This window comes from Solanum lycopersicum, chromosome 3, assembly GCF_036512215.1.
Source record: "Solanum lycopersicum chromosome 3, SLM_r2.1".
Taxonomy (NCBI): Eukaryota; Viridiplantae; Streptophyta; class Magnoliopsida; order Solanales; family Solanaceae; genus Solanum; species Solanum lycopersicum.
In genome coordinates, this window is record NC_090802.1 from 3,224,829 (window position 1) to 3,249,544 (window position 24,716).

Genomic DNA, 24,716 nt, shown 5'->3' on the forward strand with positions numbered 1-24,716 from the left:
AGGTCGTAGTTTGATTTGTACATAAAAATTTTAAAAACATAGATTTTTTAACTTTTAAGCTTAAAACATTAATAACATTCACGTAGCCTACTAATAGACTTTGATCTTAAACCTCACAAAATAAATATAGTACTCAACTTAGATTCTTCTTCATTACATTTGTTCCGGAAGAACAACGATTCACTCCATAATCTTCTCAAACAACAACGCATTCAAGTGCCGGCTTCATTGACTTGATGTCTAAGGCCACAACATACAGAAGCACGTAGCAAATAACAGTAAATATAACACCCTAGCAATCCTGCAAGAACAACTCTCGGTAACACTGGCGAATGAGATCTATTCCTATTTGATGGCAGAAGCGTCAAGTGCCCAACACTAATAATAACTCCCAACTACAAAGGAGTGGATCTTAAGCTGGTTCCAGTTTTTTCATCTGTCTAAACTTTCCTGACCTGGATATTGTGAGTGGATTGGAGCCGCCAGATTGGCTGCCTGCCACTCTGAACAAGAGCTACTTGCTCCCCTTCCTTTACCATCCCTTGCTTCTGTAGATTGATAAAGGGTAAAGATTATAAGAGGAACACAACTGTCGTCTAAAATTATTGTAATAACACTCTGGCAACATGAACATTTAGGAGAATATCATGGATGAAGAGAGGAGTATAACTAGCTAATGGAATTGATTGTCTGAATTATCATATCAAGATTTTAACTATAAGGGGCAGATAATAGCAGGCTATATGTCACATGACAAATCATTCGTTCATCTATGACCATGAAAGGATCATTTTCAAGCATTCATTATCAGCATTCATCAATGCATATACTGTCTATTAAGCAACAACTGTAAATGATATGATGAAGGTGAATCTCACCTGCAACAAGGACAATGCACTAGTGAAAGTCTCCTCTGCGCAATCTAAGAACTCCATATATATTGGGCATACGCCTTGGTACGAAGCCAGTCTCTGTTGAATTTTCTTACTGCAAGCCCAAACATAAACAAATGATTAAAATTCACCCATTTGGTAGAAATCATTCATAACGTTCTTCTAAGATTTACCTCAAGACATAAACATACCCAAAGGCAGTAACTAAGTAATCTCAAGTTCCTTACAGAAAAGGAACTTTTTATCATCAAGAGAACACTATCTATGTTTCCTTCGGTGTCTTTAGAATGCATTTAACACATTCATCTTCTACATATCAATTACTGATATCAAGGTCTAACCAATAGTGTGTGTCGTGTATTCATTCAACTGCAAAAAGTAATACAGTGCCAGAAGGACAATAAATGGCTGGCTCACTGTAATGGTATTTAATGAAACCAGTTCAGCTGAAGAATTTCGACTTCAAACATTGACATCAAAGTTAGACCACAGAGTAAATACTCACTCATTTGTAAAAGCAAATATAGTGCCAGAAGGACGATAATGGCTCAATAAGATTGCCATGAAACCAGTTCTAGTGAAGACAACAATTGAGGTTCCAAGAGTGTTGGACATCATAGTTGCATGGAAAGCGAACATCTCGCTCATATGGTTCTGCAAAACATAAAAAGTTTTGGCAAGTATTAGCTCCTTCAGACAATATATTTCAAGAAAAAGATGAGGTAATATGTAATATACAGATGAAACTAAAAACCTTGAAGGCTTGGCCTAGATTTGCAGGGGTTTCACCACCAACAATAGTAGCCTCAGTTCGTAGTGACACGGTATGCATAACTTTGACAGCTTTCAAGGGAAACCTGTGACCAAATGAATCCAAATTATGAGAAATGCGGATAGGTTATACTACAATTTATTGTAAGAAATCTTAACTTCTGAACTTTGGTGCCCCAAAGCTATTAGAATTATAAAATAGGATACCAGCAGAAACACTTATCACTCATGGAGAACCTAGACACAGTTAATTGGTTCCAAAACCAAGATCTCCCAAAGAGCGTCCCTAAGCTATTTTACATGGATCTCTCATTCGCATGAATTACTCGTGTCGAACAGGAGTGACATGGGAGTGGGTACTGCAGGAAAACTTACTACACCGTACACACTTCAACACAAACCCAAATTCTGTGTAAGGTCCCAAGTTTAAAGAGAGAATACTAAAAGCGCCTTAAGCAGTAACTTACTTTCCGTGAGCTGTTTCTCCAGAAAGCATAACAGCATCAGCACCCTCTCTAACAGCAATCGCAATATCTGATACTTCTGCTCGAGTTGGGGTGGGATGGACAATCATGCTTTCCAGCATGTTGGTGGCAACGATGACAGCTTTTCCCATACTTCGGCAAATATTGATGATTTCTTCCTGCATATTAAGATATTTCCATCAAAGGAGAAATAGAAAATACATGGTCAAGATCTCTTATGAAACGGTAAGAAATTGCATCCAGTTTTGCATCCTTGCAGTAAAATCTACAACTACAGTATTGTCGACCTTTACCTGCAACAAAGGAACCTCCTCGATAGGCAGCTCTGCTCCAAGATCTCCTCTTGCAACCATCGCCTGAGTAAAACATTTAAAAACCATTAATTTGGGTTGTTAGATGTCTAACAAGGAAAAAGATAGAAGACTCGAGCTATGATCCAGGACAAACATGCAAGTAGTAAGTCCACAAAAAGTGATAAAGGTTTCCACATAAGTAGGAACTCCACTAAAGTCTAGGAAATCGTAAAACAGATTTCAATATAATCTCTTGTGGCTGTGCGCCAAACATAGGTGGGATGAGTGTTGCTATGGGTAAACATCAAGCATAAGTATGACACTGAAGTACCCATCGCATAGAGCCTGATTTGAGAGGAATAGATATAGAAGATATAGCCGACCCCAACTGGTTTGGGATTGGGGGTAGTTGATTGATTGATCTTGTGAGCTTTAACTCTTAAAATCCTCTAGTCTTTAATAGAGAGAAAAGGAAGAATAAGCTCTTAACTGTTCAAGTACAATCTGTAATTTCCAAATGTTGTTTAAACAGTGTATGCCAATTCAGCAATCAAGAAGAAAGAAAAATACTACCAGCAATATATTTGATCTGCCAGACACTGAATCTTTCCTAAACAATACAACAACATATCCAGTGTAGTCTCACAAGTGTGGAATGGGGAGGGTAGAGTGTATGCAGACCACCCTACCTCGTAGAGCTAGAGAGGCTGAACCAGAAAAATAAAGGCCTAGAGAAATACCCCATCTGATGCAGTAATTATTGAATGCAAATTTGGGATGGAGTCTGCACTCTCAATTTTCACAATAACATGAATATCTGCACCACAACCTGTCATACAAAAAAGAAAATGGCTAGTCAAAAAGTGTTGAAACAAAAAAGATAAGCACTCATTAGCACTTTCAGTGCTCACTAAAAGGAAATGGACCCAGTGGGATTACTCTTCAAATAATTCTTCAGCTCATGAACCACTGCTGCATCTTTGACGAAGGAAACAGCATAAAAGTCAATGTTATTGTCTACTCCAAACTTGATATCATCCCAGTCCTTTTCTGTTGCACAATGTGGATTACTGTATCAGCAAGGCAAGCATTCTTCCGACAGAGTGACTGTCTCATACTTACACATGCAGATAAGACCTGAATTTATAGGGGGAAAAAAGGAAGTAGTCTGACCAGTAATAGAGGGAAGTGTGGCACTTTTGCCTCGAACATTTAGATGTCTCCTCGACTTAAGCTCCCCTCCATCAATAACTTCACACTTCACAGATTCTTCTGTCTTGGATTTCACCTGTAAAGACATCATGCCACCTATAGCAGGAAAAAGATATTACATTTAGCTAAACTCTGCAAAAGTTTCAGGTATATCTACCAAGAAAAATACACAAGCAGAACAACAAAGTATTACTTTATGCATGACTGTTATATGGTATCTTACCTTCCCTTCAAAGTACTATCACCCACCAATAAAGCTCAAAACGTGGTGTCTAACTTGTAGTATTTAGGTCTCTCAATGGTTTAATGTTTTTGAGCATGTTAGTACAAACACTTATACAAGATGTCTATTGCATGTGCAAGAGGGAGATGAGCCGTGACACTAGCAGCTGAATATTAAATATCAGCACAGACAGGCTATCCAAAGATCCAGAATGATAAATGTCTAATAGTTCCAAGTCAATTAGGACATGTCTCATGAGCACAAAATACAAGAAAAAGCATTCCCCTACATCGGACAACAAAAGGAATCAGCTAAATAGTACAAATCTTTTTAAGAGCAACAGCAGAAGAAAAAAATCTGGACTACTACTAAGCGAGAAGGATGCTCTCTTTCTTTTGGTTTTTAGTGAAAATGAGATGGCTGACTCTCTTTTTTCTGGTTTTGTGAGCTCTGGCAGAGTTCAAAGGGACAAAGAATGAGGTTGATAGATTATGGTGGAGCAAAGACAGCAAAGGCATGCATAAGGTGAACTCAACATACAAGTTTTTGAACAAAGGTGGCCAACAACCATCAAATTGGCCATGGAAACAGATCTGGAAAACAAAAACCCCTTTCAAGGTGGCATGTTTTACTTGGTTACTGGCAAGAGAAGCAGTCCTGACACAAGAAAATCTCAAGAAGGAAGTTCTCTATGTGCTGAAGATGCTATTTGTGTGGAGAGGAGGTTGAGACAGTTGGCCATCTATTTTTACACTGCAGGAGTTATCAGTCTCAGGGGTGTTGTATGGACTATGCCTAACAGAATCACCCACCTTCTCTAAAGTTGGGAAGAGGTAGGTGGGGGAGCTTCAGACAAAGATAGATGGAAGATTGTCCCAGCCTGTATCTGGTGGACAGTCTGGAGACAGAAATGCTATATATTTTGAGAGCAAAAGTTGTGATATTCAGAAGATCAAATTGAACTGTATCATCCTTTTTTGATTCTGGTGTAAACAGATGTACTTAGAGGATACTAAGTCAATTATTGAGATCCTTGGCTCTATTTAGTATCTAGATTCAGATATCCTGTTTTGTTGATAAGTTGTAATTATGGTTTTTCAATACAACCCATGTACTGGTTTTTGTCAATACATACGAATGTTACCTTTCTCAAAAAAAAGTTGGCTGCCTCTTCTTTTTTTTTTTCTGGTTTTGGGAAAATGAGTTCCATGGCTTACCATTATCACATTTGCAGACAGAACTCTTTAGAGATCCTAACCTCAAAGTTGGATTACCATTATACTCCTATGCTATATTATAATATCTAATTCATTATATATATATATATATATATATATATATATATATATATATATTGAATGAATTCCCTGTATGTGTCAAGCATTTAATGTAATCTAATAATTTTTCTGGACATTAATCTATTCATTGCTTTTTAGATGCTTCCATCTTACAACTGAAAATTAGCTGAAAATTTGTATATTTGAGTAATGAAGAGTTGTAACATAGGTGAAGGATAATGAAGAGTCAAATAGTATGTTAAAGAGCCAGTTAATTCTATAAATATATCTCTTTATTTTACCCAAATTTTCCAATGCTTTGTTTTTTTGCAAGCGTAAATATAACTCATATTCTTAAAAATCTGATAGTTTTGTTATCAAGAAGCCCGAGCAGTTTATTTGAGATTATAGATATAAGGAGATGGACCCTGTCCAAATAAAACAAAGGGAAAAAAGAAAAATCACGCACAACAAATTGAAACACAATTTGTGTCACTCACGCCCTGCACCCCTCTGATTCATGGAGATGTACAAGGTTAAGATATCGCAATCCAAGTGGTGAGAATAAGAATGAAATGGCAACAACATAACATGCAGGAAACTTTTTCCCTACTGATAAGAGTACAATATTTCATGCTGAGTCAAAAACAAGAAGTTCAAGAAGTCAAAGTTTAATGCCTTCCAATGACAAAGCGACATAAGATGTTATCAGACAAAACTAGTTTAAGGACAGAAAAGAAACCACTTAACGTACCATCAACAAGAAGCATGTCTCCTACTTCAACATCATTTACAAAGTCATCATAGTTGACACTGACACAGTCGGCTGTGCCAACCCCTCTCTGAATTGTGAAAGTGAATTCCTGTCCAGGTTTCAACATGATTGGCTGGGGCAAGTCACCACTTCTAACCTCAGGACCCTGTTAGCACCAAAACAACAAAGCAATAAGAGGCTAAAAATTAAACATGACAAAAAATAAGATCACATCTAGCTAAATAATTATCAGGTGATAATGAGAGGAGGAAGTTATCATTGATGGAGCAATTTCACAAATAAGAAATGAACAAACAATTGATTAACAGTGATACTGGAATTATCTGAAGTTGTATATGAGTTGAAGCCTGAAAGGAAACAATATTTCTTTCTTCAAGTCCCAACTTGAAAGTAATAAGAGGCTACAAAATGAGAACTGACCAGAAAGAAAGATAACATCTAGCTAAATAGTAATCAGGTGATAATGAGAGGTGAAAGTTATCTTTGATGATACATATTACATGAGAGCAATTTCACTAATATGCAATGATCAAACAATTAATTAACAGTGACATAGTAATTATCTGAAGTTGTATATAAGTTGAAGGAGACAATGTTTGCTTTCTTCATAGTCCTCAGTTGAAAGGGATGAATACAGAAAAATTGGAGGTGCTCAAAATAAACTAGAAAACCAAATAGGACCAAAGAATGAATAACTAACAAAAAAAAGTTGTTTGATGCGGTATATTTTGGTTTTAAATTTTAAAAATGAAAACAGATAATACATAGTTTGATTTGGTTTTTAATGTAAGGTAAAAATGAGAGCCTAAACCAATTCAACAAGCAACATATATACTGCATGAGTGTGAATGTTGTAAAACTATGAGGCAATATTTTTGCCCTTCTCATTCTTATGCAGTTTTCAACTACTTTTACTAAACCATTATCACTTCTTCATGAAGCTCTAGAGTTAAATGCAGGGTTAAACTGGATAGCTGCCCCTCTTTAATTAAACATGGCTCCTTTAAATGACCCTTGATACATGTAGGAAGGATGCTTCTATCTTTTTCTCCCAGTGGATATTGGCATATTCATCTAAGGTGAGTTTTAGCAGAGCTGTCATTTTTGTTAATGATTCAATTGATCCTAACTGCAGTCTTCACTGTTGTTTCCTTTTTATGCACGAGACAAGCAGAGATGTGAAACATTTCTTCTCAGACTGAAGTCTATTGGGGCCCTTTATATACCGTCATAGTTGTGGATGTGGTTAGCTTCAGAAATAATAGTTTGTGATTATGTACATATAACGCAGGAAAAGTGAACTGGTTTGTAGAATTTCATGTGACAGGAACAACGCAAAAACATCAAAGAAAAAAGAGTACCTAAATTCAGTGTACCCAACAAAGCTGTTTTGTGCTTATTGATTCAGTTTAGAGGGTTGGTACACAGACATAGTTGGGTCCATGAAAAAAAAAAATCAAAATGAATCATGAACCACAACTGGTGAAAAAAGCTACACGCCAGTAACTGTCATTAAACAGCTCTGTAGAAGAAACATAATACACAAAATAGTTCAATAAAAAAAATAAACTAATTCTCATTTTAACAAATTGCCCATTCCAACCTAGCTTCAAATTTCAATCAATCTAGATTTTCTAACCAGTGTAGTAACTGTCATTCACACAAATAACCGAGTTGTTTAATAGGAATAAAGTCAATTCAATTTTGAACAAATACCTCTTTTGTGGTCATAGATCAACACTTCGGCTACATGATATTACAATCAAATCTGGTGGAGAACTGTTCACTTTATAAAAAACAATTTCCTCTTTGCTACCACAAAACTAGTGCCCACGTAAAAAATGAAGAAAATTTTACCTTTGTGTCAAGCATGATGGCGATGACATTGTCCTTAGACTGTGCATTATACTCCTTAACCAAATCAATGACTTTCTGGTGGGATGCATGGTCTCCATGAGACATATTCATCCGGGCAACATTCATTCCAGCTTCAGCCAGTTTCCATATCATTTCTCTTGTGTTTGTAGAGGGACCGATTGTGCATACTATCTTGGTCTTACGTCTTACAGTAGGTTTAGACCACATGCCCACTGAAGTGTCACCAAGTTGCTGAATTGCCTGAAGATACTGCTCTTGCTCCTCACTCTGTAACATTAACAACTATTATCAATGAACCTTCATTTGTCTATAGAGTCAAAAAATCCATAGATGTGAATTCATAATACTCCTTCATTTCAATTTATTTGTCTTAATATCCTTTTTGTTCCTTTTCAAAAAGTAATGCCTCCCTCCTTTTTTGGCAACTGCTTAATTTTTAGTTTCCGCATGTCATGTTTAAGACTAAACGACATTTTGTTACATTCTACATAACTTTTGTTTATGAGCACAAGATTCAAAAAATTTCATACGTTTTTAAAATCCATGCCAGGTCAAAACTCAAAACCATACCAACAAACTAAAACAAACAGTAACATTTTGAAGTTCATATAGCTCAAAAAATGCTTACTTATGAAGTGGCAATTCACAAATAGAGTTGAGATTGGCTACAACTTACATTTCTAGATGTACAGAAGCATAGCAGGACTCTGAAATGATAAAAACAAAATAAATAATTTTGCAGGAAACAAAAAAAAGTGAAGGACCTTTGGAACATCTTCAGGAGAAACAGGGAGAACTTGAGGCTCTGCCCGCGTAGATCTCCTAGCAATGATCTGCGGCATATTAACACGAACAGCTCTACAACTATTGCTCCGTTCATTCCTTCCTAGCACTTTTGAGGCAAAGCTAGGAGGCTTAAGCTTCTCAACTTGACTCTGCAGAGATCCATGGCTAGGGCTGGAGAATGAAGATTGAATCGAACGAGTAGCCACCACTTGAGCCATTTTCTGGAAAATGAACAGAGAATTATAGAGCGAGAAAAATGTGTGAGGAAATGAAGAGCGAGAGAGTAATAAAAACCGAAAGCTGAGAGTGTTGGGACTTTGAAGAAATCGCCGCTATGGTTGGCGGAGATGACAAAGAGAGAGAGAGGGGGGGAGGGGCCTTGCCTCGTGAATATCGAAGCAGGAGGTTTGTTCAACTGTTACGGTACTGTTGGGTTTTAGGGAAGAAATAAATAGAACTTCAGTCTTTATCTAAAAGCACTATAGCGTTTTTGCCAACAAAATTGGATTAAATCGACGTCGTTTTTTTTGTCTGACGTGTCCTTGTTTTTGTTACAGCACGTGATCTTGCGATTCGAATCCTTTTTAAATGTCAAATTTAAAATTAAAAAATATTGAAACTTCTTTTAATCTTGTTATTTTAAATATGTCATATTAAAATTTCAAAATTAAAGACTCCTACGCACACCAGGTGAAAAATTAAAAAAAAAAGATATCAAAAAAGATTATGATAAAGTGATAAGTATTCATTTATTTTTAATTAAAAGGTTTCGGATTTGAGCTCATTTGGATAAGGAGTCACCTTTGTTAGGAAACATTTTACCCTTCAATGTGAGACTTCTCAACGAGAATCTAAATTTAATCGAACTTCAATATGGACAACAAACATCATATGAAAAACCTAAAAAATGAAAAGAAAAAAAAACGTTCTTTTTTAGACAAACTAATAAAAAAATAAAGACAAATTAACTAAAGCAAAGAAAATATTACTTATCATATTTCTCATTTTGCTGGCTCATTAAAAATTATAATAAATATGAAAAAAAGGCCTAAAATATCTTTAAAGTATTGAAAATAGTATAAAACTATCATTTATCCGACTTCAAAATGTCTTTTTTATCCACCTATTGGCTCTAAAATATCCTTGTCATCCACTTTTGAGTTCAAAATTGACAACTTATTTAACGGTTTTAAATTAAAACTATTTAAATGTTTTTAAAAAAAATTGCGCTCAACTATTGAATATAATTGAATTTATTAATATCATCTATAAACCAACCTATTATACATCCATTAGTAATTAAACCTTATCCAATTAATAAATCAATTCTAATATCAAAATCTTGAAGATAAGTTTTAAACTCAATTAATTTCTCAGCCCTCTAATCGGGTGGGCGTCGATCGGTTTTCGACCAGATCCCCCTAACACCCGTGCATGCCGGTCTCCCTGCATGCGGCTCACTAAACAATATTAAAACACAATGAAATTACAGATTCCTGAAAATAACATTCAAAATAATTCGAGTCTAGATTGAAGCCCCAATTAAAATTAGGTTGATCCGCTTATTTAGGATGACACTTTCATTAGGATTTTTCTTTCAAGCTTGAATTTGAAATTTATATTAAAGGTAAAGAAGTAGTACATCCAGAATTAATTCATGCACTTTTTAAATATAATTTTATAAATATTCATTGTGTTTTAAATATTAAATCTTTAATATATTATTTTTAAAAAAAATTATCTATTAAGTAACAACACATAATTGAGACGAATTAATAATTAAGATGAACATAGTTAGACTTTTAAGTTTAAGGCAATTTTTATTTAGACACTTGAATTATAATATGTTTTGATTGATGACTTGAATGTATAATAATGTACTTCTATACACAATTTTGCCTCAAACTTTTAGAAACACTCAAATAGCTTTTCTGTTGTTGAATTAGTAATGAGACGATTTTATTAATTGGGTGAGTTTAATTAGTAATGGGTGAGTAGTGGATTGATTTTTAAATTATATTATTAAATTAAATTATAACAAATAGTTGAGCACCACGTATTAAAAAAAATATTTACATAGTTTAAATTTAAAATCGTTAAATAAGTGATCATTTTGAACCAAAATGTGGATGACAAGGATATTTTTGAGCCAATAGGTTGATGAGAAGGGTATTTTGAAGTCAGTAGGTGGATGGAGGGTAGTTTTGTATCATTTCTAATACTTTAAGAGTATTTTAGGTTCATTTACGTAATAAATAAATAATAATATTTTATAAAATTTTATGGGATAATGCACAAGTACCCCTCAACCTATGCCCGAAATCTCAGAGACACACTTATACTATACTAAGATCCTATTACCCCCTGAACTTATTATATTAATAATTTTCTACCCTTTTTCGTCGTACGTGACACTATCTTGTGGGCCCAATGCTGATTGACTTTTTTTTTCAAGCTAGTGCCACGTAAGCCGAAAAGAGGTAGAAAATTACTTATAAAATAAGTTCAAAAGGGTAAATAAGACCTTAGTATAGTATAAGTGTATCTCTGGGATTTCGGGTATAGGTTGAGGGGGTACTTGTATTCAATGAATACGTTTATGCCTTTCAATCTCAATTTTTTCTATTTTGGTATCTGAAAAGAATATTTCAAGTTTTTAACGACGTAATATTTTTTTAAAAAACAAATATTTCACTTTTCTTGATATTATAAAAGTAATAAACAATAAATATATTTTAAAAATTGTGGACAAATAAATTAAACGAAAGGGGTCACTTCAACAACAAATAAAAAGACGCTAAATTTTACACATAAATCGCATTCACTGAATCCGTTTATGCCTTCCATTCTCAACCTCTTTTATTTTGGTATATAATAAGGTTTTCCAAATTTTAATTGACGTGACATTTTTAATTAGATAAAATATTATCTTTTCTTAAAATTATAAAAGTAATAAAATAAATAAATAAATATATTTTAAATAGGGACAAATAAAATTAAACAACTTTCAGATCAAAATAAATGATAGGTCTTCCGAAAAATTGTATGTGGTAAAGTATGTTATATTCCATATTGGGCGTGTGTGAAATCCCTGATGACCAGGTGTAGGTGAAATTATGTGTACGCATGAGAATAAGCGATGACGTGGATGTGTTTTATTTTGTATACTTGTTGGGCAATAGTGAAAGGTCAATATATTGTAGGGTCTACTGGTGAATAACGAGTTGTGTTCGGGGGGGGGGGGGGGGGGGGGAGGGGGAGAAAAAGATTGGGCTAAGGTTAGAGCTTGATGCAACGAGAAATTATGTGGCCTTGGTTAGGCATGGTGATGAGGAATTGAGGGTATGATAGGAAGGTGATTGTACTTGGGAATATTCGATTGAGTTAGCATGTTTAGTCTATGATTTAATAAAATCAGGAGTGTTAATTGATGAGAGGGTGATTAATATTTGGAGCATTGGGTAAATTACAGTTGTCCTAATAGAGGGTGAAGGTGGAGAAGCAAGTGATTTAACGTGTGATCTTATTGTTTATTTCTTATATTATGAGATGGGCGTAAGATTGACTGATGATGCCTATCAGTACGCGTGGCTGTACTGATACTACTCTTGCTATTTCTTAGACATAGTCTGGATGCGGATTGGTGATGTTTCAATAGGTGAAGATAAAGAAATTTTTCAGCAACTTTTATCTTTCCTTCTAGTGGGAGTTGTGTCTTTTGTTATTTTGTCGGTCTTTATTCTTAGTAGCTCTTGTACCTGATTGGAGTTGTTAATTACATTACAAGTCTTAACTAGTTCGTGAAAAAAAGTTTGTTTACAAAGAATTTTATCTCTACTATATTTGTATTTCGTTAATTTTTCGCATGTATAAACTTTTGGAGTATGAGAATTTTCCTACTTATGCGTAGAGTGGGTGCCCGCACGGTCTGATGGGTTGGGTCGTGACATGGACTCTCCCAAAATAAATTACCAAATGACAGAGTTTTTTTTCTTCTCAATTCAAGTATTACTTTATTTAAATTTGATTTTTTAATAAGCTTTAGAGTATTATTAAAAAAAAAAGAAAAGCTAATTTGAATCCAAAAAAGAAAAAGTAGAGTAACAAATAACAAAAAAAAACCTCTTTTTAATATTTTTGAACAATATTTATTTGTACAATATTGATTGAAAATTTGAATATCTACATTTTAAATTTAATTATTTAAAATGTAATTAAAGTTTCTGTACTAGATGTTTAAAATAGTTTCTCTCTGTAAAATAATTTTGGGATAAGGGTCTGTTAAATCCTCCAGTTTTGATCGAAATCGCAACAACAAATTCAATTAAAATTGAGGAATTTTTCAAACTCTTTCCCAGTAATCTTTATGTTAGAAGCACATTGATGCTTGTCTCTTTTTTTTTCTTCTTCTTTTTTTTTTTTGGGTAATTTGACCTTTTTGTACCCTCCATGTGAGGATCCACTCCTTTTTCTCACTTGAGAACTCGAGCTTGCAATCTTCGAGTTAGAAGTGCGGGGTGCTTACCATCCGATTAATTCTATTTCGTCGAATTTGACCCTCAAAAACACTTTTTAAAGAAAATTAGTTAAACACAAATTGTTCATCACAAACTCTTTTATGCTGAATTTGCCAAATACAAATTATATTTTTGTAAAATATTTTTCTGAGAAGTTATTTTAAGATTTTTTTTTAAAAAAATAAACACTTTTAGTAGGAATGCCTAGGGGTGTCAAAAATGAACACAAACATAGATAACCCGCTCAAGATTTTAAGGGTTGGACTCAAGATAATTTGAATTGGGTCTTAACCCATTCAAGTCTGACCCATTTTAGGAAATTCACAATAAACTCAATTCAATCTCTCATTTCATTCCGTTTTAAAATTCTTTACTAAATTATGTTCCTATATTAAATGTGTGAATTATTATATATTTAACAACTTTTAAAATTTATATATCAATTTGTTATTTTTTTTTAAAAAAAATCTTAAGCTGAAATTCAAATTGTGATTATAAAAGTTAAATATCACTTTTTTATTGAGATTAATCAGGTTAAATTGGACGGGTCAATATCCAACCTGTTTTTTAGCCCATTTGAACAAATTCATTTTAGCTCAAAATAAACTTAGACGAATCAAGACCCAACTCAATTTCTATTTCAAACTACTTTAATATATTTAATTTCAACCCAACCCGTCATTTAACACCCCTAAAAATGCCAAACATACTATTATTTTTGTTTTTATATATTATTTTTGAATAGATCTTCATTTTACAAGTAACAAATCAAGAAAGATTATTTTCTTTCATTTAATTTATATAATTTGTAAGATCATTTTGCTTTAGTTTTTTTTTCCCCCTTAATAAGTGACATTCATTTTTATTTTTTTTATTTCAATTGCAATGACAATTATATCTACACCACATCAAATTTGCTTACATCATACTGTGAAAATAAAGTAGAAAAAATTCAAAATATTTTTCAACAAATGCTTAATTCGTAGTCTTTGAACTTCAATTTTTTCCAAATTTCTTATCCATTAAAAAAAAAAACAACAATTTTCATACCCTCTTCACAATAGAGGCACTATACCCGCTCTGCTCATCCCAAAACTTCGACCACAACATAACACCTCCATACTTGCGTGATTTCTTAATCGCCGGAAGAATTTCCTCCGTCAACACATCCGCCGGAATAAATCCACTTCCGGCAGCCTGCGGTGCAGCCGGAAGCCCCAAAAATATCCTTTTCGCTTTCACCGACGTCGTCCACCGGATCCAAGAATTTTTCAGATTATCCGTATTATTAGGAGTGAACTGGCACGGAGGATTATTGTAAAATTGAATCCAAACATTATCAAAAAGCTTTGTATTCAAGGCAGTACCAAGCAATCTATCGGGAAATGGACATTGTGGAGCTGCTGTAAGGTACATTTTTCTTCCACGCTTGCTGTAATTTTTCAAATATTTAGCTAGGTCTTCGTAGTGAAGAGGCGATCCAAGCTCAATATCAAAGTCAATTCCATCGAGAATAGCATTTCCCAAAGGCCTAAAAGAGGAACGCCCACCTAAGAAATTGTTCCATAGGTACTTCGCAACGTCCTTAGCGTCTTTTTTCGAAGCTAATGAGTAATTTCCAACACCACCGCCAATAGACAACATTACTTTGACGCCTAATTTTTGGCAGTGTTTGATTTCCGGGCCGACGATTGTGCATCCATTGACGGCAGGGTTGCAGTGACCGGCGAGATTGATTTCAGGGGTTTGACCGTTTCCGAATTTGTTAAGAAAGGCTAAGTTGACATAGGCATATCGCCCAGAATTACAGGTGTCGTTTAATGTTGCTTCGTTGCCGTTTTGGCCCCAGTAAATAGCTATGCCACCAGCAATTGAGTTCTTGACAATAGCTAAGAATAAAATAGAGGAAAAGAGGAGATTGAGGGTCATTTTAGATTGAATATTGAGGTATGATTGGGAGCTAAATTAGAAGCAATTATATAAGAGGAGATTGGGAGGAACAAAAGAGGAAAAAATGGAGAGGATATTTATTTTTCCATTAAAATAATAGTATCACTCTGTTGCATTATGGGGATTCTTGGAATATTTTATATCAAAACACAGCTAAAGAATGGTATATGGAAAGGAGGAAGTCAAACATCAAAGGTACTTCCTCCATTACTTTTTTTTTTTAATTGTTCATTTTTGAATTGATACATATATTAAAAAAAATAATTAAATCACATGTTAAGTTTATTATTTTCTATTAATTATGAAATTAATAGATTATTTTTTATATTTTTGAAGTAATTAATTATTTAATTGAAAATATAATAAATAAATTTTTTATTTATTCTTTTTAAATGTGTCAAAATGGACAAATAATTAGAGACGGATATTTTTGGTCATGTCATTTCCAGAATAGCCATTTTCTGTTGGTGAATTTTTGTTTATTTTTCTCTCTCTTTTCAAGTACTTTAGGTGAAAAAATGGGTGCATATGGCCTATGGGTGCTAGAAAAGAAAGAAGAGTGAAGTATGGATTTCTAAAGGTAAAATTGCTAGTCATATTGTAAATTGAGCTATAGTAATAGTGATATTGATAATATTTGTGTTAGTTATGTTTGTATTAATTATATTTAGATTATTTTTATATGGTATTGATTAAATGTATTAAAAATAGGAAAAATGGTCAACATTGAAAATTAAGCGAAATAGATTACTTACACCTTACATTTGGGATAAAATATGCTCCGAACATTATCTTAGGAGACCGTAAATATAGTCAAGAGTTAACAACAGTAATATGTCACATCATATAACACTAATTCCATCACCTAAGCTTGCCTACTAGGCTACCCACTAAATTTTGACGTTAATTCATTTTTAAATTCGCGATCAATTAAAATTTTTTAATGTGATTAAAAGTCGAGTCCTAGCAGGTAATTCAAATAGAATCAAGGACGGATGGCGGAGGTAATAGGTGTTTCATAGAATTAATTGAGTTATATGAACAACATGATTATAAATAGAACAAAAATTATAAAAAAAAAAAAGTCAGCATACTGGTTCCATAATATGCGTTTTTTTTTGGCTTTTTCCATCAATTTAAATAGGTTAAATACACAATCATCCCACATGAAGCCTCACAAATGCAAGAGGAGCCTTCCCTAGTGGTGGTTCAGGAAGCAAAATCATATCCTAAATAAGAAGTTGATGAGTGTGGATCAAGCAAAGACGTGCTACTAATAATGCACCATATGTCTAGCTGATATACTTCAAACCACTTAATTATGGAGTTGACCAATGAACACATATTTTAAGCCTTATCTCCTTATCTTCTTTGCAGTCTGCACGAACTTTTCAAGAAGTTTTAGATATGATTTTTGAACTCACAACGTCTAAATTCTAAATTCCTCATTGAATCGTGTAGCAAACATTCAATACACTATTCCACTTCTCAGAAATTATAGTAACCTTAAGTTGAATAAAATGGATTCCCAGATCTCTGATCATTTCTTACCACTAACACAAAAAAATGCAGTATTTGTAGGTTATATAAGAATACTGTTGATTTATCTGTGGTTCATCACTTGTACACTTGTACAATCAAATCTTATATCTGTGGATCAGAATTCCAGTTCATCAAACTAATGCCTAAATTGATGTACACTGGTTGTTAAAAATGCTATTGTAGGCAAATTTTGCTGATCTATTCCTGTCATGTGGATGAATGCAGCGAATAACTGGAAATATGTGAATTGACGAATATAACTTCCACCATTGACACCACTATCAACTGTGAGTGCACGGATTCTGCATTCGAGTAAGCTGGCTCCTTGTAAAACCATGTGGTCTTTCAACATTTACAGAGTCCTTGTCTTTAATTTTGTTGGAGGGGGTTTAGAAATTGACTAGTTTGTAATGTACAAATGTCTTCATACAACAGAGTGTACAATATAAATTGAACAACAGAGAAGAAAGCTTCCAGCTAAAAGCTTTATTTGTTCAGATGTTCTTTCAGCTACTCTAGACTGTAAGAATACAGCAATGCAGAAGCTGGTTTCTGCTATTCCTCTTCATCACCAGTAATTTTTTTCTTAAGAGCTTGAATATCACTTCTCAGTTCATCCCTTCCACTCTGACAACAGAAAATCCCTTTCATTAGCCATATATGCACTATCTACCCTCAACTAAGAACCATTTACACCGACAGAAAAATGATACCACTAGTAATAAGATACCATATTCAGCATGTTACCTAAGTCCCAAACATATACGCTCTTGTAGTAGAGATGTAAATTATCAAACTAAATTGAAACGTGATCACCTAAGTTGTTTGGCAAGTTTGAGGGTCTCTAATGCATGGAGAATTATGCAACTAATGTAACTAAAACATGTAAAAACTCAACTTGTCTTTAATTTGTGTCAGTTGACATTGAAAAAGATGCATGATTGGCCTATATGTAACTGAGGTGACAGTAGTAGGAAAGAAATGAATGAATAATACTACATTTGCATTATGACTAAAGTAATCTTAACTTGGTGGGTTGATACTGTTATTCACATACGATAGACCTGAAGTTTCCAAGTAAAAACCTCTTGTGGTGCATGCTATTTAAGCGTATGTTTATATCAAACTGTACAATAGATGCTAGGAAAGATCTGTATTTCATTCATGTTAAGACTGTACCTTAAAGAGAAGATATCTGTAGACGAACCATCCAAAATATCCAAGCCCAACCAACTCCAAAAACTTGGGTAACTGGTTCAGGAAAAAGTTAACACTGTCAGAGACATTCACTTAGGTTCAATAATCACAAGAAAGGAAAGAAGATAAATTATGATAGCCCCAAAAGGACAAGTCTAACTAAACTAGTCAATGTAGTGTAGACATTGGTATTTGGCACCCTATGTGTTGATAAAACACTGGAAAGGACTAATGCAATAAGACCACTTACCAGTGGTATGGAGTCTAATGCATCAGCAATGATTGAAGAAAACCAAAGACCAAGGATTGCAGAACCTCCATAAAGAAAGATTGTGGGTTTCTTTTCAAGTCCATCCCACTACAATAAAGATTTCACACATAGTTGGGTCTCAGCAAACGAAGATTTGAGGCATAACAACTGAACTATGAAATGTAAGAGAGCCTTACCGTGTCTTTTACATTGGAAAATACCTTTCTGATGCGATCAGCAGGTTCAGACGTTTCCTCTTCAGAAAAGGAAGCCCTGATCTTGAAGATAGGAGATCTCTTGGAACCTATGCAACGTCGAAAGCCTGAAAAAGTTTGCACCTTATACTAAAGAACTCTGGCTTGATGCAAAACCGAATAATATCCTAGAACTTAAAAGTTAGGAAGTAAATTCCTTTTCCTTTCCAATTTGGAACTGTAAAAAAACTTCTTTGTTTATGCGGAACACGAATGCATTCAATCGGAACATAACAAAGAGTTGGGACCTATAAAGCCTGCTAAGTTTACTTGTATATAATCCAACCCTTGTGTGTCAATTTTGCAATTTGTGTTAAATTTACTCCATAGGATCAATGTTTGTATTTCCATAATGACGGATAGCTGGTATATTCATACATTTCTACTATTTTTCCTTGAAAAGTTAGACTCTGATGGTCTTGATACGAGACAACACTAATGAAAGCAATAATAACAAAAAGAAAGAACACACAATCTTTTAGGTAAAAACCCTAGACGGAAAGAAAACCACGGTCATTGATCAACCAATTCATATTATATATTTCTCAAATCTTTATACAAATACACTAAACTAAAGCCATGTTTATATATACTGCGAGAAACCCTAATCCTAATTTGTTTGAAAAATGTGCACCAAGAGGAAGTTCACAAGAGAGATGTCTCGCCTTCATTGATCATAGACTTCTGATATGTCGAACGGGTTATTTTACAGGTAAAGCCGATTGAGACCCATACATTAAGGCGAAGTCAAAAGTTCGTTTTCTTATCTCAAATTAACAGTTTTATACTTCACAAAAAAAAAAAAAGCAGAGCAGATATAGCAAAAACTAAAACTATCTAGGAACCTGAGAAAAAAAAAAGACGATGTAATTAATACCTGTGGGTGACCTAAAAGACGATGAAAACGATGAACGAGCAGCTTGAGGAGAAAGACGAAGCAAAGAAGGGACATTGGAATGGCACAACGTCATGGTCATTGAGGAATGCCGAAGTGACATGATCCGTTCCATTGAAGAAGAAGAAGCTGTAGCCATTTTTTCCGTCTAAATTCTTCTCTCTAAAATTCTATTTCTGAGTATCAAATATGGAGTTGACACAAAAACCAGCAACCAGCTATACTTTTTTACAATATATTTTAGTGGATACATCTCTAACAGCCTGTTTGGCTCAGCTTAAAAGCTGGTCAAACTGGCTTAAAAGTTGGTTTTTGACTTATTTAGCTGTTTGGCAATACTCAAAACAGCTTAAAAGCTGGTTTTTGACTTATTTAGCTGTTTGGCAATACTCAAAACAACTTATTTTAAGTTAAAAAAAACTTATTTTAAGCCAAAAGTTAAAAGCTGGGGTAGGGGTGTTTTTTTTTTTTTTAGCTTATAAGCTGTTTTAAGTTGACCACATTTTTTTCTTTTTGTGCTTAATATTTTTATACAATCTCCAAATTACCCATATAACCCTAACATTTCTTTCTTCCATTTTTCCCTTTTCACGTTTGACATAACAACTTCAGCACTTTTATCCAAACGCATAACTGCTTATTTTAAAAATAAGTTTCAGCACTTTTAAAAGTATTTTTTTAAAGCTGCTTTTATTAATCCCATCCAAACGGGCCCTAAACTTGTTAATTTTTTACTCAGATATTTCAACTATTTCATTTTGAATCATATATAATTTATTTTTTAAAAATACTATTTATTGATTTTGATCAGCTTTTCTATTGTAAATGCCTTCAATTACGTTCGAATTGTAATAATTTTGATTAAATGAATGAAGACAAACCGTGTTAGTCTCATTTGTTTTCTAATGTGTTCAAATGACTTAAATAAAATACAATTATTCTCGAACATTTTCACTATTAATTAGACTAATGAGTTGTGGAACAACATATGTATCCTCTATAAATAGTCCTCACAAATCTAATTCCACATTAAACAACGGTATTTGTTTAAACGGAACAAATTATTGGGGTTCAATGTTTCAATAAAAAAATAACATAATTGAGATATCTGGAAAAAAAAATCCAACAAATTTAGAAATCTGCTTATATATTTGACCTATTTTAATTATAATAATGTCAGCTCACACAATAACTTAAACCTTAATTATTTGATATCCTTTATTTTTCTAAAGTAACACTTCCATCTCTTTCTTACCCAAGTTTGAAACATCTAAAGTTAGGTGAGCGTGTGTATAAAAAACCGCAATAATTGAACTTGTCATAGTGGGTCATTGTCATTCATTAATTCAATAACAACACACATGTTACATCTTTTTTTTAAGCACATTAATATATCTTAGTAAAGAATCTGGTCATCTATATATATATATATATATATATGAATAATATATGATCCTTTAGGCTCGAATGTCGTAACTTGACATAATACTAAAGATAGGTTTATCCCCTCATGAGTTAGTTTTTAGAATTGATTTAGTTTCGGATGCAATGTCTTTACATTATTTCTTTCACAGGTCTGCTATTATTCTTGATGTCTAGTAAAATGATTTTTTTTTTAAAAATAAAATAAAACAAAACATATATTTAGTCCAAACAGTTGGATCAGATCAAGAAAGCGTGCTGATTATGCAAACTAGTACAGTTATTGGGTATATTATGCCAATCAACAATAAGAGCATGAAACTGAAGACTATATTTTCTTATACAAATTTGGCTTCTTTTCTCTGATAAAAGAAGTTACAGCTCCTGAAGTGGCTCAATTGAGCTCTTTACTATTTGATGTATAACGAATAAGATTATGGTAGGAGGCCTCTCACAGTGTGAGCAACTTATGTCCAAAATTTTCCATTCAATTGCTTGTGTTGTCTGTGTCATCTGTGCCCACTGACTCTTCCTGCAAACCTTGCTAGAGGGCCAACAAATTGTTGATTGAAGCCCAAAAAGGGTAATGTGCTAAGCAAAATGAGTATAAGAACTTTGCAGCCTACTTACATGAGCAACTGAAATACGAGCACAAGTATGAAACTCCTGGCAGAGTCACCATTCACCAATAGTCACTACATGAGCAAACTCCATTTTGAAAGTGATGATAACGATTTGTATCCCTAACTACAATCAGACGTTGGGTGATCTTGGAGATAAGTTTGGCAGCAATGTGGCAATCTCCACACACGCGTAAATTTTTAGTAATTTTAATGGGTGTACCATGACTGGTGTTCATAATTGCAAAGACAATAGCCAGCTTCTCACTATGAACTACTAGATGATTTTCTTTGTCTTCCTCCTCAACGTCGTGAAGGGCAGAATCTGTTTCTGGGACATATCCTTCCTCTTTCATCTTACCTATTAGTATGTCTAACTCTTCATAGATCTCCTTTGATTGTGGGTGAGACGTGTCACCAGCAAGAAAGGTGTGCACCATGTTATTTAGCTCTACATTGCTGACACCAGGCATTTTCTTAATCCCTTTTCCCTTCATGATTGATCTAACAGTCGTTACATCTTTCCATCTTCCAGCCTTTGCATAAATATTTGATAGCAAGACATAATAACCAGACTGCTTTGGGGCCAATTCAAAAAGATTGTCTGCAGCTACAAGCCCAATGTCCATATCATTGTACACCCGACAGGCACCCAAAAGAGCACCCCAAATTCTCTCATTAGCCTCTATAGGCATATGCTTGATGAAATTGAAGGCCTCGTTTATGTGTCCAGCTCGTCCTTTTAAATCAACCATGCAGGCATAATGTTCTAACCTAGGAACAATCTTGTACTTGTCTGTCATTAGCTTGTAATAGTGTTCTCCTTCAAGTAGTAATCCTGCATGGCTACAAGCAGAAAGAATGGAAACAAAAGCAATAGAATCAGGTTGAAGACCAGACTCCAACATTTGTGAAAACAAAGCAACTCCATCCCGACCTTGGCCACTCTTACCATAAGCAGATATCAGGGAAGTCCATGACACAATATCCCGAAACTTCATATCCTCAAACATTTTTCTTGCCTCTGTCAAACATCCACACCTGGCATACATATCAACTAATGCGTTCTCAAGAGATAAATTTGGACGAAGACCTTTTGTCTCAATAAATTCATGAATCCTCCTTCCCAATGATACAGCTGAAAGATCCCCACAAGCAGGAAGAATGCTAGCAAGAGTTATAGCATCAGGTTCTATCCCACTAGTTTCCATTTGGAAATAGAGCTCAACCGCCTCATTAGGCATATAATTCTTGACATGTACAGCTATCATCACATTCCATGGAACCAAATCCTTTTTATCCAAACTCATGAAAATATCTTTGACGAACAAGACATTCTCAATGCTAGTATTGCTTACAGCAGGTAAAAGGCTAGCCATGGTTCCTGCATTTGGCTTATAACCTAACACGTTCATTTCTTTACAAACCTCTAACGCATCATCAAACCTTCCATTTTGAGCATAACCAACAACCATTGAATTCCAAGAAACAACGTCCCGTTTGGGCATTTCACTAAGAACCTGGCGAGCCTCCACTAAACACCCACATTTCCCATACATAGCCACTAGACAATTACCAATAAATAAGTCAGAATCAAGACCCCTCTTGCCAACAGCACAGTGAATCTGCAGCCCCACCCTCAAATTGTCGGAACCAAAACAAGCTTTAAGAACACACGGAAACGTATAGTTATCAGGGCTAACATGTCGCTTACACATATCTATATAAATAAAAATCGCATCTTTATAGTACTTGTTATTCACATAACTCCTGATCATGACATTATAGACCGCCCCATTTCTCTCAGGTATTTTATCGAACAGTTGGCGGGTAACAGTCGGTTGGCCACAAGCAGCATAAGCACGCATCAATTTGATGGCAAGAGAAGTGTTGTTACATAGACCTGGATCAAAAATGATCTTGGCATGAAGTTTCTTTACTGTTTTGATATCTGGGAGTCTGTCTAATATACGACTGGAAGAAACTTCGTCTACATTGAGAGAGTAGCTCAGCTGGGGTTTTCTCACTGTTTGTATATATGAATTGGCTGTGGAACTATAGCGGCAAAGACGCAAGGGTCCTGTAATGGATGTCATCAAATGAAATAGCAGTTTATCATTTTCTGAATATTGTTCTGATAATTTATTCATGGAAGCCCTGATGCCTGCTAAAAGAAATAAATATATTCATGGAAGTCCAGTGATCCTACATTAACTGGAGGACTATGAAAGAGACCAAAATAGTTCCAACTGAGTTAAATAAACCTTTCTCCAAACATTTGGACTTCATTTCCTCAATTCTTATGATAGAATGTTAAATGTCACATGCATGTCATATTGCATTAATGCCAATAAGGTTTTAACGTATATAGTCTAAATTTTTAAATCGTAATTACTTTTCCCTCATTTTATTATTTCAGAAATATATATTCATCCGTTCTTCTTTATTTTTCAAAGCATGATAATTAGAATTTCACAATTTTCCCCTAATTCGCAGCTAAGACTTCATAACTTTCTTGGGAGCTGAGTTTCGAAGTGAATATTCATTTAAATATTTTTTCTTATTTTATTACGTTTACGATTTCAAATATGATAGTTAGAATTTCACAACTTTCCCGTCATTTCGAGGCCAAGGTTTTATAATTTTCTCCGGAGTTGAGTTTTAAAGTGGATTTTCGTGGCTGTGAACATAATAAAATAAGAAAAAAGTTTACTAACCTATAACCACTAATATCCACTTTGAAACCCAGCGACGAAGAAAACTGTGAAACCTTAGCTGCGAAATGAGAGAGAAGGGGTGAAATCATTTCTCAAAAATAATGAAATGAGGAAAAATGAGTTACTAAGATTCAGGAATTTAGTCAATGTGGCACGTGTGAAATTTAACAACTTTCACTAATAAGAATGTCACTTTTGACGCAGTAGTTTGACGGGAATGATAGTTTTAAGCCGAAATATAGTTTAAGGGTATATATATGAGCTATTTCGTATATTTTAAGGATACTTTTGATCATTTTCCTTTTAGTCTATTTAGCAGTGGAAATCTATTGGGGTGTCATGTGGCATCCACGTGACATTTAACAATTTTCATTAATTAGAAGTACATTTTGACTCAATAGTTTGACGGGAAGGGTAGTTTTGAGCCAAAATATAGCTTAAGGGTATAAATGAGCTATTTCAGATAGTTTAAGGATATTTGATCGTTTTCCGTTTATTATATTATTATTATTAGGCTTTTGTTTTTTTTTATTATAATTATTGTCATTATTAAATAATCATTATATCTTCTTAAGATTATTAGTGTTATTATTATTGTGTTATTGTTGTTGAAATTCTTTCTTACTTTTTATTTTTTATTTTTATCTTTCTCGCTATAGTTTGGTATTTATCTACTTCAATTCCTATTATTGTTCTAAGAAGTTCTAGCAACTCCGTGTTATTATTTAAATTAGTATTGTTATTATCTTGTTATATGTT

The 24,716-nt window shown here is 34.0% G+C and overlaps 4 protein-coding genes across 5 annotated transcripts; all 4 read right to left on the reverse strand.

Moving 5' to 3' along the window:
* Nucleotides 1–99: 99 nt before the first annotated feature.
* LOC101262183 (plastidial pyruvate kinase 2) lies at nt 100–9,081 on the reverse strand. The gene is made up of 13 exons (XM_004234163.5): nt 8,977–9,081; nt 8,572–8,814; nt 7,787–8,074; nt 5,909–6,074; nt 3,616–3,750; nt 3,382–3,492; nt 3,183–3,271; nt 2,443–2,505; nt 2,132–2,307; nt 1,648–1,750; nt 1,399–1,547; nt 879–987; nt 100–548 (listed from the first exon to the last, which is right to left on the reverse strand). The coding sequence occupies exons 2-13, from the start codon at nt 8,809–8,811 to the stop codon at nt 441–443; spliced, it is 1,737 nt and encodes a 578-aa protein (XP_004234211.2). The 5' UTR covers nt 8,812–8,814; nt 8,977–9,081; the 3' UTR covers nt 100–440.
* A 4,989-nt stretch (nt 9,082–14,070) lies between these two features.
* Nucleotides 14,071–15,248, reverse strand: LOC101262490 (acidic endochitinase). Its single transcript, XM_004234164.5, has one exon. The coding sequence runs from the start codon at nt 15,037–15,039 to the stop codon at nt 14,155–14,157; it is 885 nt and encodes a 294-aa protein (XP_004234212.1). The 5' UTR covers nt 15,040–15,248; the 3' UTR covers nt 14,071–14,154.
* A 1,661-nt stretch (nt 15,249–16,909) lies between these two features.
* Nucleotides 16,910–19,428, reverse strand: LOC101262783 (protein CURVATURE THYLAKOID 1A, chloroplastic). Of its 2 annotated transcripts, none has more exons than XM_004234165.5 (5): nt 19,181–19,428; nt 18,247–18,371; nt 18,050–18,157; nt 17,782–17,853; nt 16,910–17,229 (listed from the first exon to the last, which is right to left on the reverse strand). In XM_004234165.5, the coding sequence occupies exons 1-5, from the start codon at nt 19,335–19,337 to the stop codon at nt 17,158–17,160; spliced, it is 534 nt and encodes a 177-aa protein (XP_004234213.2). In that variant the 5' UTR covers nt 19,338–19,428; the 3' UTR covers nt 16,910–17,157. The 2 variants fall into 2 exon arrangements, with proteins under 2 accessions (XP_004234213.2, XP_004234214.2); XM_004234166.5 differs by having other exon boundaries at nt 18,271–18,371; nt 19,181–19,417.
* A 1,432-nt stretch (nt 19,429–20,860) lies between these two features.
* Nucleotides 20,861–23,566, reverse strand: LOC101263284 (putative pentatricopeptide repeat-containing protein At3g49142). The gene has a single exon (XM_004234167.4). The coding sequence runs from the start codon at nt 23,388–23,390 to the stop codon at nt 21,303–21,305; it is 2,088 nt and encodes a 695-aa protein (XP_004234215.2). The 5' UTR covers nt 23,391–23,566; the 3' UTR covers nt 20,861–21,302.
* Nucleotides 23,567–24,716: the final 1,150 nt, after the last annotated feature.

Excerpts from the sequence above, each read along its gene's own strand:
- LOC101262783 (XM_004234165.5), bottom strand. The coding sequence starts at position 19,337 with ATGGCTACAGCTTCTTCTTCTTCAATGGAACGGATCATGTCACTTCGG. Across the intron at positions 18,158-18,246 it reads TTTCCAATGTAAAAGACACG|TGGGATGGACTTGAAAAGAA; the intron begins GTAAGGCTCTCT and ends TCTTTATTGTAG. Across the intron at positions 17,854-18,049 it reads CATTAGACTCCATACCACTG|TTACCCAAGTTTTTGGAGTT; the intron begins GTAAGTGGTCTT and ends TTCCTGAACCAG.
- LOC101262490 (XM_004234164.5), bottom strand. The coding sequence starts at position 15,039 with ATGACCCTCAATCTCCTCTTTTCCTCTATTTTATTCTTAGCTATTGTC.
- LOC101263284 (XM_004234167.4), bottom strand. The coding sequence starts at position 23,390 with ATGAATAAATTATCAGAACAATATTCAGAAAATGATAAACTGCTATTT.
- LOC101262183 (XM_004234163.5), bottom strand. The coding sequence starts at position 8,811 with ATGGCTCAAGTGGTGGCTACTCGTTCGATTCAATCTTCATTCTCCAGC. Across the intron at positions 3,272-3,381 it reads GCTGAAGAATTATTTGAAGA|GTTGTGGTGCAGATATTCAT; the intron begins GTAATCCCACTG and ends TTTGTATGACAG. Across the intron at positions 2,506-3,182 it reads TAATTACTGCATCAGATGGG|GCGATGGTTGCAAGAGGAGA; the intron begins GTATTTCTCTAG and ends TGTTTTACTCAG.